At 43.2% G+C, this 14824-nt stretch overlaps 1 protein-coding gene across 1 annotated transcript in view; it reads right to left on the bottom strand.

The window, feature by feature from the left end:
• Positions 1 to 2067: 2067 nt before the first annotated feature.
• ZCCHC2 (zinc finger CCHC-type containing 2) overlaps positions 2068 to 14824 on the bottom strand; it is a 42992-nt gene continuing 30235 nt past the window's right edge. Inside the window, exons 12-14 of the mRNA XM_056854990.1 lie at positions 10606 to 10734; positions 3164 to 4627; positions 2068 to 2223 (exon numbers count right to left, since the gene is read on the bottom strand). Of these exons, the coding sequence (XP_056710968.1) occupies positions 2156 to 2223; positions 3164 to 4627; positions 10606 to 10734 (1661 nt within the window). The 3' untranslated portion in view covers positions 2068 to 2155. The remainder of the gene's footprint in view (positions 2224 to 3163; positions 4628 to 10605; positions 10735 to 14824) is intronic.

Here is a 14824-nt window from a genome sequence, read left to right as displayed (position 1 = left end):
AGTGTGGGTGGAAGCTGTCTGTGTAACCAGAAACAGTGTGAGAACAACCCCCCACCCCAGTAATGAGGCTCAATTACTACACATCGTGTGTAATGCTTTAACTATCAGCTACTTTTTAGGGTTTTTCTAGCCTGGCCTGAGCTAGACATTAGCTTGGTTAGGAAACTATTCTTGCTTTTCCCAACTCACTTGTGAATATTTCCAACCAATGGCTGCTATGTTGTTTAGAATCTTGGGAGCAAGTTGTTGATGATAACTTTTCAGCCTTCATCCAGGAAATGGGCAATTTTGCTGTCAAGAATAATTAAGTACAGAATCTGCAAGCATGCTTTTCCCCCTTCTTTTTATTGCTGTTCATTCAAGGAAAAATGCTGCATAAAATCCAATCTGTTCTAGAAATATAAGTGACCTTTCCAGTACATAACATTTCAAATATCAAAGTATATGGTAAACATACGAATAAAGAGAAGGCAACGTACCTCCTATTTACAGTACAGTATCTTAAATCATAAAATAAGCCCCATAAACTGGCAGATAATTCAGAATGCGAGTCCACTGGTGCTTTCCACAGCCTCACTAAACTCAGAAGCAGTTATTACATTTTAATATGGTCCAAGATACCCAGCGCAAATAAAATTTTAACCAAAATAATTTCCTATGCTAATTTTATTTAAATTAAAGCTCTCATCTACCCCTTTAGCTCCCCAATCTCAAAATATATTGGTGCTATAAATATAAATGCTATCTATGAAGAAATGTAGTAAATCAAGTTTTCAAGTTTTTTTTCCTTTAGCAGTTAGTTGACTGAACTCAAAATGGACTTTGTTCTGATGCATTTATATCTAATTCTTTCCCAAATAAGTAAAATCTCTATTTCTGCTATGAATTGTGAGGAATGTAAATACCTATGGGTACACAAATTGTGGTAGTTCAGTGTTCATTTCAACAGTCAGAAGTCTTCTTCCAGATAAATTCAGTGCATTTAAAAAATCAAAAATATTACCTGGAAGCAATTTAGGACATATTGGCTTTTAGAAATAAAGTACAGCAGCATTAAACTTGGTAACATGACACGAACATGATCAGTCTTCACACTCATTGGAGACTTTCACATTATACTGTGGTCACACAGTGGTAAGTTGTCATAAGAAAGTGACATTGCTATTTGGTAGACTGGTTCTGGTATAGAAATACCCATCTCGGTTCTGTAGAATACACACAGGTTTCTGTCCAGATTGAAAAGCCATTTTACATTCTAAATACAACACTGCAACAGCCTAAAGGGGAAAAGTTAAAATCAAGTCATGTTTCTTTTGTACTGACAAACTAGAGTACAAAGGTACTTACTGCCAACTTTCATCACAAATGCAGACACACAAGCTAAGGCATTCATATCAGGTTCCCCCCCCCACTTTGACTTAGAATCAACAGGCTTAAAAAAATAAACACAAAACTACAACAGAAGTAAAATCGTTCAACTTATTTCTATTTCAGAAATCAGTTTTAAAGTTCACACTGTTTTAAGCTTTCCCCATCCTATGAATTTTCATTTAGGCACATAAGAGCTATATATTTGTCAGATAATGCATACACACTGTTGAAGAGTTTTCAGTTTAACAAGAAATCAACAACCCCCCATCAGTTCACAGACAGAGGAATTTAGTTACTCGAGTTATGGGCAGGATCTATTTAAACTGTTGAACATCCCATCCAGTCCCATGGAGACACGCAGACCCAGCCAAGGGAGGGAGAGAAGACTCATATCAGCATGAGCAGGAGGAGGGGAAGGGAAATATGACTTTAAGGGAGCACATGACCCAGTTTCTCCTTTCAAACATATGGCTGTTCAAGCAATGTCAAATGAGGTCAAATGACTTAAAAAAATGCTGTAAACATTGCATGTGTTATGTCTTCAGTGCAAAAGTCTATTCATTCAAATGCTCATTGGATTGATTGGCTGAAATAGCAACAAGCTTTATGCAAGTCAGACCACGAGCAAAACTGCTTCCTTCTTTCGTATTAAAACAGAAGTTCATGAGCATGGGGGGAAAATGCAACAGAATATAAAAAAAACACACACGGAATCTCTCAAATCCAAAGAATTCCCCAGATTTCCCAACCTTCATTTTGGTACGTAGGCAATGTTTACTTGGTTTCAGTCAGCAGAATCCAACGTATCATTAGAAGGGGGTGGGGGAGGTGCATATCTCAATCTGTAAGTGCCTAGAACAGGAAAAAGAACTTACTAAGTCACTGCTTACACTCAGAATAAAATTATAAAAAGCTACAAAGAAGCAAACATACTCTCCCCAAAATGTTATTCTACTATCCATAGGAGGCTTCTTGTATAGCCTACTTGTAAGTTGGTATGTAAATAAAAAGGAAGTCACTGTAAAAACATTTCTCCACAATGAACATCAAACAAACAGAAATTCTGAAATATTTCCACCCATTTCGATGACATGCAGAAATTCTGAAGCTGTGAGCACTAAGAACAGCTTCAGAATTTCAGGGCTATCAAACTGGAATTTTTCTCTTAAATTTCACAAGACTCAAATATGCCAGAAAAAGTAAAGGGAAGAAAATATTATTTTTAACATTTGCAATTATAAAACATCTAAATTTTGCAAATGATGGCACTCCTTAACTTCAATAGCTTATTCACACGTATGCACATCTATGTCCTTTGTAACAAATATCTTTTATCTACCAAGCTAGAGGAGGAAGACAACAGAATATCTAGTTATGCATAGGTACAAATGGCCCATTTTACTTTGATCAAGCACACAACATATGACACACGTGTGAGTGATCATTTTAAAAGCCAAGAGGTTTTATTTCTGACTTCTCTGGGTTCTGCCTCTAACACAGAACCACATTTTGGCAGCACAACTTCTAACAGCCAGGGAAGTATACTAAGCTAGTTCTGATTTGTTTTTCCTTCAGATAGGCTACAGCCAAGCTTGACTGGCTGTCAATGAAAATTCCCTTTGTTCCATTAGGGAGATGTCACTATTTGGGCCTATCACAAAGTACTAAATGGGTATCACAGCCAATCACACAGGCCATACAAACCACGGACAGCAGGACCGGGGGGGGGGGTGTCAGCAGGACCAATAAGAGAAGTGAACTCAGAAGCAACTGTGTTGGGAGTTGTGATTACCTTGTTGACCGGCCTCCATGGATGACTGCTTACAGTCCTGTGCATAGTGCCCACTTACACCACAATTATAACAGGACACATTCCCATTCTTCTTGGGCCCTGATCCATTAGCATTGGCAACTACATTTGGAGCTGGATACACAGGATAGAACCTCCCATATCCTGCCATCTGCTGCATACCATAGTTGGCTTGGCTCCCCATTACTGGGTCATGCATCATCCCGTTTGCATACGGGGACCGAGGCAAGTAAAAAGGAATTTGTGTTCCGTTAGTCTGATGTGCTTGGCTGAGGTAGCTACCATTGCAAAGTGACGGCAGAGGAAAGAAAGGTGGAGCTCTGTAGACTTGTCCGGGAAGTGGGTTGTGATAAAAGTAACTGTTAACTTGAAGATTTCCACTGGTCCCACAGCTGCACCTGCGACCGCAGGACCCGCAAGGCCCAGACCCCAGCTGCTGCTGCGGAGGTAGTAGAGTCCCGTTAGCACTAGTATTCCCAACAGCACTGATATAGGACGTGCTGTCACTCTGCGCGGTGCTGTGTGTCAGAGCGGGGCTCGGACTAGGGGCCGGTCCTGGCGTGTGGGTCGGTACTGCAGGAGGAACGGTAGGCTGGACCTGACTAACACACAGGCCAGATGAGGGAGGTGGCGTCAATGCGACAGTGTTCAGCACAGTTGTACTCTGATTGGGTAACACACTGGTAGTGTGAAGAGTCACCGGTACAGTAAAAGGAGCTGGTGGAAGTCCTGTTGAGAGGCCAGCTGCAGGAACTACTACTTTTAGACTGGAAGGCTGAGGGATCACTCCAGTATTTCCCTCAACATGAGGCACCACTTGATTTAGGCCCACAACATGGGATGCAGGCTTTGACAATAGATCTGTAGTAGAAACTGTGGATCCTGGAAAATTACCTGGATTGTGGACTGGGAGGAAGGCAGTGCTTGGTGATCCAATGCTTAAATTCCCTGTTTGCTGCTGCGGTCCGCTCACTGTGCAACCTTCAGATGAGGCCTGCGGCAAACAGATTTTCATTCTATGTATTGCTGGTTGCAAAGCAGGGCTACCAGGCTGGATTGTGGATGGAAGGAAGGTGGCCGGCAAAGCGGAAGAAAGAAGTTCAATGTGTTTTTCAGATTCACCAGCTGAGCCCATTCCAACAGCTGAGTTCACAGGCTCTCTCATTGGGGAAAGGGCAACAGAACCACTACCAACCATGCCCAAAGTTTTTCCATCAGCAGATATACGCGATGGAATTGCCGTCTCAGGTTTCTGTGTACCACTGGGCATCATGCAGTGCATAAAGGAAATATGTTGAACCTGTGAACTTAGAGGATCTTCTATGATAGTTCCATTTTGTGATCTCACTGACATATGTGCAGGTGATTTATTGATATCTCCAGGGCTATAAGCAGCAAATCTCAACACATTTTGGTTCCCAGAATCTTCAGAATTGCTGTCTGTGTCTGTGGGAAAACAAGGAATCATTAAGCTATTAACATTCTAGTTTTTAGAAGTTTCCCAGGCTTAAACCCATCAAACTGCTGAAATATCAGATGAGATATTGTACAACAGTGACAAAAAAGTCAAAAGATTGTTATTTGTGTGAACTAGAACTGCTTACACATTTCTGATTTCTGATTCACCTTGCAATCTCCTGAATGAAATATTCATGGTGGTTTGCATATATCCAGACTAAAAATGAATCAGAACAAGCACCACAGAAAATGTACAGATAAAACTTTCAGAGGTATTACTACTCTGTGCCACAAAGATAATGATTATGAGGAAAGTTGTGTCACCACTGAAATGCTTTTGAAATGTCCTGGGCAGTCGTATCCAATGCATTAACTATCCAGTGGGTGAGCTACAAAACAGTTATGTACAAATATATAAGAATCCAGTTTTAATTGCTGCAAGCAAAAAAACCTAAAATTATTTACTGATGAAAGTCTATTCTCTTTAAAAACTGAAATATAAAATATTTGATGTTAAAGTTGCATCAATTCAAGAACAGCCAGAATCTGTAAAATGAGCCAAGCCAGGAAACCCAGCTTTGAGCCAAGTGTTCATAATTACTCGCTTTCTCCTTTCAGTACTCTTCTCTTCATTCAGACAACAAATCAAGATTAATAAAAAGTAAGAGCCAGTGAAACCCTGAAGACTACCTGGAGGTAGACGGCACTGTAGCCAACAGGAAGATAGCTGTTGCTCTAGGGTTAAGCAAAGGCAATTCACTCTGAACCTAGGTGCATGATTTAAAAAAAAACTGCAGAAAAGAACAAGTTGCTTACGTGTAACTTGTGTTTTTTGAATTGTGCAGTTATGCCGATAGGAATTGAGCATGCAGATTCAAACTGGAGAAACTACTAGAGCTAAGATTAAAGAGAGCCTTTGACACTGGCTGCTCTCATTGGGAGTACCTGTTGGCAATACTCATACTCCGAGAGGGCGGAGCTGCACTTCCCACCGAGTTCTTCTCCTCAAAAACATAGCTGGAGAGAAAAAAGAAACACCTGCTGCAAGAAAGGTGGACGGGTCATGCGCCTGCACAGATGACCATCACTCAAAGAACATCAGTTACTGGTTAGCAACCTGTTCTTCTTTGTGGTCTCTGTGAATCACGCTGATAGGATAAGACTAGCAAACTGACCTATCAGTTCCCAGTAGAGATGGAAACAGGCATGTTTTACTGGAACAAGGTGTTCAGTACAGCTTGACCAAAAGCCATGTCCTTTTGGGCTCTTGAATGTTTAAGAAGTAGAGACATACAAAGGTTGAAGACTGTGACCAGGTTGCTGCCTTGCAGACATCTGAGATAGGTATCCGTTAAGTAAAGCAACCTGTAAAGTGGACAGCTAACAGCTGCTTTGCCAGTTGGTAGAAAAGTGAGATGCACAAAGGTATCCACTTGGAGACCTTGACTCCCTTTTTCTTGCCATCATGGCATATAAAGAGATGGGGATACTGACGAAAGGTTGCTGTTGTGTTTAGAAAGGAGGTGAGGGCCTGGTACATGTCCCCTTCTGAGGAAAGATTTTTGAAGAACACCAGCAGAACTATGAGTTGAACCAAAAAGTGAGGTGCATCTTTGGAAGAAAGGTGGGACCAGGTATAGGATAACTTTGTTCGGGTGCAAACAAAGATGCAGAGGGATGGCTCACAGAGCAGAGTTCACTCGCACACTGGGTGAATCTGAAGGAAGAACCTTAGGAACAGGAGTATAAAGGGTCAGAAAATCTTTGAAAACTGTAATAGATTGAAGAAGAAAGAACAGAAAGGCGGGTAAAAGCAGAATATTATATAGGAAGTGCCAGAAGGGGCACACACAGGGAGGAGACCGTGACACCTCAGCCATGGCATTGGAAAGAAGGCAGCCCAGCATACAGTGCACTACATAACGGTCAGGGTCCAGACTGGTAGAGGACAAGCAGAAACACTTCCACTTGGTAGCGTAAGAAAGCTTTGTAGAATGTTTTCTGGAATTCAGAAGGACAGAGTAGAGGCAGAGTAGCAGTAGATCAGGTCCTTCACATTCAGTTTGATCATGTCTAGCTGTAGAATCAGGCCTCCGTCCTGGGATGGAACACACCTGAGATGTAGGAGGTTGAGAAAAAACCCTCTGGCTAGACAAAGGCTGTTACCAGCGATGTATTAAGAGTTTGAAAATGTTATAAAAAATACTGTTCGCACTTTCTATGTATTCCCACCGATGTATTAAGAGTTTGAAACTGTTATAAAAAATACTGTATAAAAAATACTGTTTGCATTTTGTTTGGCCCCTTTAGCTGTGAAGACGTCTTCCAACCATTTTTTAGCCGTGGCATCCAAAAACCCTTTCATCAAGTGCCTGGATTACGTTCACCACTGTAGCGAGCTGAGGCCCATGGCAGGAACTGTGTAGCATTCAAGACTGGCTGCGAAACGTAGGCCTGAAGGCTGAACTGGAGCTGGAGGTGCTGTCGCAGCCAACAGGAAACCCAGCAGGAGCTACATCAGCAGGGTTGGTTAAAAGGGCTGTTGAATGAAACAGAGTGCCAGGTGGATAATCATGAGGGCTCCACCTGACAGAAGAGAGGCTCAATCAGTTATCGGAACAGATGACAGTTCCTACAAACTTGATTTGCCAGGTCATTCAGAGTTGGTATTTTACAGCATTCATCTTTAGACCTAGTTGGAAGAGAAGGTGAAGGAAGAGGGTGAAGGTGTTGCAGAAAATTCTATGACCTTAGGCAGATCATGAGAGGGAGGGCATCTTCTGAGCATGGAGTAGGGGGTCACTGGGTGTGTGTGGGAGGGGTAGTTGTGAATTTCCTGCATTGTGCAGGGGTTGGACTAGATGACCCTGGTGGTCCCTTCCAATTCTATGATTCTACAAAAAAACATTTGGGGTCTGTCCACAACTAGCTGATCACCAATATAAGTGCGGATGCCTATTCCTAACGGACAAAGGTGAGGGGCTACCATCACCATACACTTGGTGAAGAAGCACTATGCCACTGACAAGCCAAATGGAAATACTTTCCATTGATAGCGGGAAGGACCTCTGGCAAAAGGCAGGAACTTATGATGCTGGGGTTGAATTCCAATACGGAAGTATGTGTCCTTTAGATCCAGTTGCCAGCAGGGGTACAATGGTACCCAAGGAGACCATCCAAATCTTTTTGGGGAGGATGCAACAGTTTACCCACCTGAGGTCCAGGGCTGGTGGCAGACCACCATCTCTCTTGGGTAGCATGAAACAGTGGGAATAGAATCCCTTTTGAGAGGCTGAAGCAGGATTGATGGCATCCTTTGAGAGTAGAGAGGGGAAGGCAGAGTAACAAACGAGGTGGATGGCATGGCCTGAAGCTCTCTGGTGTAACTGATGCAAATAATGCTAAGGACCCATGCATCATCAGCAATGCATTCCTGCGCTGGAAGGTGGTTGTGTAGCATGGGACTGTATAAGGGGAGTGAGGGAAACAGTCAAGAACTGCACTTGGAAGACATTGCAGTGTTGGAGCACTGCAATGCCAGTTGCAACTTACAGTCTCCCAGGAAAAGTAGCAGAACAGCAAGAGGAGGAGATTAAGGTTAAGTGTCTGACATGGGCAATGAAAAGAGCATTGCCACTGAGGTCAGGGCCCAAATGACAGCCCCACAGAATGTGCAGTGGACCTGAGTTCCTGAACTTCTTGAAGGCATCATCCATTCTGGAGCTGAAAAGGCCTTCTCCTTAAAATGGAAAGTCCTGTATGCAGGTATGGGCATCCACTGTAGTGACATGGAATGCAGCTAAGCACGGCAGCATAAAGTGACAGCGCCTGACAGTGACTTGCCTCTACAATCTTCAGAGTGGGAAGAATAGCTGAGCTGCTGTTTTGTTACCCGGAAAGCCTCCCTCTGTACTGCCAAGGGTTGTTCTGTTGGAGATGGTCAAGGAACAGTGTCTTCTTTTCCCAGAGATGTCAGCAGCGTGACATACAAATAATGTAGCTAGGTATCTTGAGGCTCACAGCTTCAGAACAGTAAGATTTACAAGCGCTCTCCCTGCCTGTTGGAGAGGAACAGGCCTTCTGTCTGCAGGCAGGGACGAGGGTTGTGACTGAAAGGGCACCTGATCGAGATGGCTGGTTTTTCAGGTGTGTTGATCGCAAGAAGTTTCAGTCAGTGCTGGGAGCTGACAGGGTGCAGGAGAGGTGCAGAGGTGCAGGAGGTGCAGGAGAGTCAACCTCAACAAGTGGCATTCTGGTTGGTAGATGGGGGCGTGTGCAAAACAACTGCAGTCAGTCCCAAAGGGTTTCCTCAAAGAAACAGCATGTTGTTTTGAGGCATAACAGCAGTGAAAGGGAGGAAGGTATTCTGAGCAAGTTGAGAGTTGATTCTAATGAGAGCAGTATTCTTTAGGTGGCACCGTAGTGTTTGTTTCAGGGAACCCAAGAACCTTCAAGGACCTCACCCAGTACTTAAGTGAACTGTGAAGACTCTTGAGTGCTAGCAGTCCCTACAGTTTTGCGAGTGTGGTGTCTGCCTCTAGGTGAAGTCTGTTGTGATTACAATCAACCATAACAGGATGGTCTCACACTCTAAGGGAAGAGTCATTATAGGAACACTCCCTAGTCTCTTCCCGGGAGTGGCATCAGTGCATCCGGGAAGAAGGCGATATCAATAGCTGTTACCGTCAACAAGCCCTCAACAAGCCAAACCAACATACTCTTCCACCAGTTGAAAAGGCAGTCTAGAACCTCTTCAATATGGGCACAATGGAGGAGTGCACAGACTGGTTGAGAGTAGTTGTAGTGGTCAAAAGATCCTGAGCTGAAAGCAGGGGAGTGGGCAGGGGGGCTGGTGTGGACAACAGGAAAGATGAGGCAGTCTGCTTCTTATGGTCCTCATCCCCTCTTCTCCTGCTTTGGATCAGAGGAAGAGGAAGGTTTACATTTAGAGGGATGTTTGCAGCTAACTGGATTCTTCCCTGATGAAGAGGGGACAGCCATTTCTAAAGCCAAGGATTTAACTTACCATTTGCTTTCAAGGAGGCAGGTGATGCCAGGACTGAGCAGTGTCAAGGGAGTTTCAACGAGAAGATGAAGATGGTAGAGTCAAATATGATGAGCTTGAGTTATGAATTTAATGAGGTCAAGAACCAATCTGATATTATTCTCCCAAAGGGGACACCTGACATGTCTGTCACTAATAGGCAACTTGCCCTGGGAGGAGACACAACACTTTCAAAGCAGAGTTCTGTCCCATAAACAGGCACAGAAAAAAGGTGGAAAGAAGAAAAGGGGGATGGAGGGGGGAAACCTGGTCCCCCCACCCCCGAGTTCCGAAGGCAAAGACTTGGGTTGGAAAAAGAGAAACCACTGAACCAAAACAGATTTCTTTGCTCTCTTCCTTTTAAGTAGGGGAAAAACAGCCTAGCTCACAAGAAGGTATGGACAGAAATTCCTCATGTCTTCAGTGCGGTGAATGAAGAAGTACTGACCAAGACCTGTGGCTCCACCCTCTAAGTAAGGTATGTGGAGGCAGAGCCTTGTTTCTCCAGTTTGAATCTGCACAAGCTTGATTCCGCCCATCAGCATGATACACAAAGACCCCAAAGGACAACAGGAACTCTATGAGAGGCTAGATGCAGCATCCTGTTTCCTGAAGATATGCAGTTCTTGCAAAGACAGTAATGACTAAGCTAGAGAGAGGGGCTACCGACAGTGACGCAGACATGGTAGATCTCAGAATAAGACTTTTCTTCTGTACATAAAGGTTCTAGATTTTGAAATTATCATATTCTAACTAATGTTACCACAGTCAAAGTTGTGGAAGTTTATCCTTGATGTTTTACCGAGAACACAAATCCAAATGAAAAGAGAAGAGTACTAAATAGATTCTGTATGTTCCTAATGTACCACCATCTGTGAGTGTCAAGATTATTGTAAACACACACATGCTCCACAAATACAACCTCTGTCTTTTTCTTCTTCACTTTCAAAGCTTTCCCTTCCATCATGCCGTGGACTAGAAGGAGAACTGTAACTCTCTGAAGAGGTTTCTCCACATGTGTCATGTCCAACTGTAATGTCTAATTTTGAATCTAAAAGAAATTTGATATCAGCAAGGTTATTGCCAAACACTACAAGATTAGTATGCATCAAGTTGTGCCTTTCTTAACCTTTCACCCACTACCTAAGCATCTATCTAATGTGACTGTATTTTACAGTTAACACATGTAAATATAACCCCACAGCAAAAAATTTAAAAACCCCTTACAGTGCTTCACATCATTGTTATGACACATTAGCATCTATGTCAGAGCTTCAAAGAGTTACTTTAAGCACAAGCAAAAAATCAGGGATACCTAGTAGGATTTCTAACTCGGATCACCCAATCCGATGGCCTCCCCTTTGCACCACAGTTTCTTCTGCCTCCTGAAATGCCACCCCCAACGTTCAAGAGAAAGGTCTTGGATGCACTGCAGAGAACTTGCAGCCTACAGGGAGAAAATGGCAGACATCTGCCACCTCCCTGTAGCACCAGCTCTGCCACAACTTACACAAATTCAAAAGCTGCCTGTCCCACGGCATGGATAACAATGTAAAACTTCTGGAAATTTTAAAGCCATGGGGAAAATGGAAAGTTTTGGAAAACAGAAATATATTAAATAACTTTCCTAAGAAGCCTAAGCTTATTTTTATTGCTTTTTGATAAAATACACGATTAAATCGCACTATTTGGCATATTTTTTGAAATTTTAGTGCCTTTGTTAATCTTCACAATCTCACATACAGTGACAAACCTGGAAAATATCACAGGTGCCCGTAGAAAATGGTGAGAACTGCTCTGCCAAATGTTGCATGTTTAATGCATAACTGGCTGAGGTGGGAGGCATGAACTAGGCAGCTGCTCTACCTTTTGAAGTGGTATTTGTTTTCTACCTCTGGAGATGGTACAACCATTGCTCTGGGTAGAATGGCCCTCGACTCCAGGTGGATCAGTGGCTTGGCAAAGCTTCTAATAGAAGCAGCCAGCTTTCAGGGCAATCTGTGTGTGGGGGGGGGACCCTGCAGATTCTCCACAGGACTAGAATAGCAATAGATACTACAGCAGTACAGGAAAAAAAAATAACATTCCTAAACAGGGATGTGCGTTTGGATATATCCAAGTTGGGTATATATCCAAAAAATACCTTATCGGCATTTTTCAGATGTATTTGGGTCTCTAGATGGTATCTGGAATTTTCCCAGGTACGGGTAAATCCAGGATTAACTGGCAGTATTGGGAGCCAGCTTTTGAAGGCTACAAGGACTGCTTCTTTTTCTTTCTGGAGTGCCTGTGTCTTCCCAGGCTTGGTATTGGCTTGCCAGGAGATTTGTCTTAGATTACTCAGATTATTATTATTATTATTTACTTTGCAAAGTTGTGTTCTTTGCTGAAACTGCTTCATGTCAGATTTACTTTTTGCAGTGGTTTCTCAGGCTTGATATTGCTGTAGATTCTCGGGTTGTACATTGGCAAGATTCTGTGATTTCACACGTGCGAAGCTTGCAATAGTTCCTGTTCAATTGGGGTTAGGCAATTCTCGCTAGTTGTACACTGACAGCGATTCTTGGGTTTGACATTACTGTAGTTTTAGAGCTTGCACATTGGCTGGATTCTTGGATTTTACATTTGCCAGGTTTGCAAAAATATTTATATTCGGTTTGGATTATTCTTAGGTTGTACATTGACATGGATTCTCTTTTATATTTTTAAACATTTTTTCCCTATAGGAGGATGGCTGGGGGCACCTCATTCAGGGGCCCAAAGAATTGAACCTCCTGGTCCAATTCACTTGTAATTTGGACAGGCAACAGCAGCTCCACAGCAATTTTGGCACCAGTCACTTTATAATCAGCTCATCCAGCCTCCCATGGGAAAGATTCCCCATAAGGAATAACAGAGCCAAAAAACATTGGAATCCAGAACAAAACCCAGATCTGAATACTAAACCAGTTTTGGACTCCGGGAAACCAGGAATACTAATATTTTTTGGCTCCCTGATATCTGGATCCAAAAAAATATCAATTTTTTTTTGAGCTGCACATCCCTATTCTTGAATTGATAAGCGCCACCAAATAGAAAGCCAGGGCTTTTTTGCACATCTAGAGTGTGCAAGGCCTGCTTTTTGCCATCCTGCAGATCAGAGAAGAAAATAAGTGATGACATCTCAAAGTAAATAGGTATGCTACAAGTTTTGGTACAGCAGCATATCGGCGATATTCACGCAATCAGGCACCTCTTCCACTTCAACGTACAAAAAGCTTCTTTCAGCTCTACTTTTTACTCTTGTCAAACTTCTTAAGCTTCTCGCCTAGAAGTGTTTACAGTTAATTTGAACTAGAGCCCAAATTATGACAAAAGAGGCTGCCTTATAGGGAGGCCCTTGGTGTAGAAGGTGTGAGGCTGTACCGCAAGAACGGCAACCCAAGTGGTCGCTGTGATACAACCACACAGATGGCCACGTAGTTCTAAAAGCAGAGGGTTGTTCTAAACCAGCAATAGCTGTTTTATATATTATAAGCCAGTGTTGAAGTCACTAAATCAGGAAGTGATCTACAAAATCAAATGGTGCTGAAGAGACTTCTGCAGAGCTGTGAACATGCAGAATTCAAGGGAGCTCCAGGGAAAGGTTGATCATAACAGAAGTTCTTGTTAGATAGATGTAATAAACAGCAAGGAATGATGGTGCCAAGGGTAACACTTTTCTGTGCAGAGAGCCAAGGGTGAGTCTGCAAAAGAACACCCCTTCCACTCATATATCTTGACATCCTTCCAAAGTTAACAGTCATGGACATCTATGTGGGGTTATGATGTGTGGTATGTGCCCCCCCAGTCACTACACTCTTGGCATTTCTAATTCCAGAATTACAAGTGCCAAGAGTCAACTCATATAGATGAGCTGAACAAGTACCTGCCCATGAGGGAGACCCAGGCACAAGGAAGAGAGGGGACCTCAGGGAAAATAAAGATGGCTTTATCATCAGTTTTTTCCTTTGAAAGGACCCTTCATCCTGATGCAATACTGCATCTTGGAGAGGGTATTTGAGGGAAATGCAATAAGAATTCAAGCCTAAAAGGATTGTTCAAGAGGGACTGAATAGTATCACTACCTGAACGGAAGTCTCTCACTCCCAAGGTACAATTGTAATTGATTAGGAACTAAGGTGAGACTTGCTTACACAACAACCAGAGGAAGGGCAAACTGTCAGAAATTATCAGTGCATCAAAATGATGTGTTTCCTTCTTCAGCTCCTGAAGATGCAAGACCTATGATCAACTGCTTTGGTACCATCCCCTCAGAAACAGGCTGTACATTGGACCTGGCGATCAATGTGGGAAGTATGGATGAGGCAGAGACACAATGTAATTTCTTGATTAGCAGGAATGACCAGAAGCTCCCAAAGTCAAACAGGGCCCTGCCTACTAAGGTATTTTCCAGAGCAAGGCCCTAAATTGGGGCCACAGGGCAGCTTCTCGCCGTGTCTCTCCGCCTGGCTCTTGCCTGTGCTTGGCGCTTCTTTTCACCAGCCCGGGCCTTTTCCCCAGGACGTGGCCCCTCTGAACACCTGGACCTGCTCCCAGGTTGCATGTGGGAGACTCCCAGTATCAGAGGAGCATGCCTATTATATTAAGTGCCGTGAAACACAGGCAGGACAGTGCTGCTGCAGTCGTCTTGTTTGTGGGCTTCCTAGAGGCACCTGGTTGGCCACTGTGTGAACAGACTGCTGGACTTGATGGGCCTGGGTCTGATCCAGTATGGCTTTTTTAATGTTCTTATGTCGGTTATGCATGAAGGATTTCTAACATGGACAACAGCCTACCTTATGTTACTGACAAAGACAAATCATTCCCAAGGTTTTTAAAAAAAATGGGAACCCCTGTGCCATACGCACTCAGCACTAAAAGAAAACATCAATGCAAGAAAAATGAAGGGCGTTGCCCCTCTATCTGGAAGAAATATGAAAGCCACTACTAAATGATTAAAAATGATTGAACAGGTTATTGGTAACGGCTCCCGCCCAGGGAAAATTCCCCAAGCGTTTGCTATCACAGTGACCAGAAGAGGACTGAGCAGGAAAGGGCTTATCCTTCCCCCTCAGAAGTTGCACAGTTAAAACAACAGGAGTGGGGAGGGGAAGGGAAGG

The sequence above is a fragment of the Euleptes europaea genome, chromosome 8 (assembly GCF_029931775.1).
Source record: "Euleptes europaea isolate rEulEur1 chromosome 8, rEulEur1.hap1, whole genome shotgun sequence".
NCBI classification, from domain to species: Eukaryota; Metazoa; Chordata; class Lepidosauria; order Squamata; family Sphaerodactylidae; genus Euleptes; species Euleptes europaea.
Note: the sequence above shows the minus strand (reverse complement) of the source record. Positions and strands in the feature narration are given on the sequence as shown.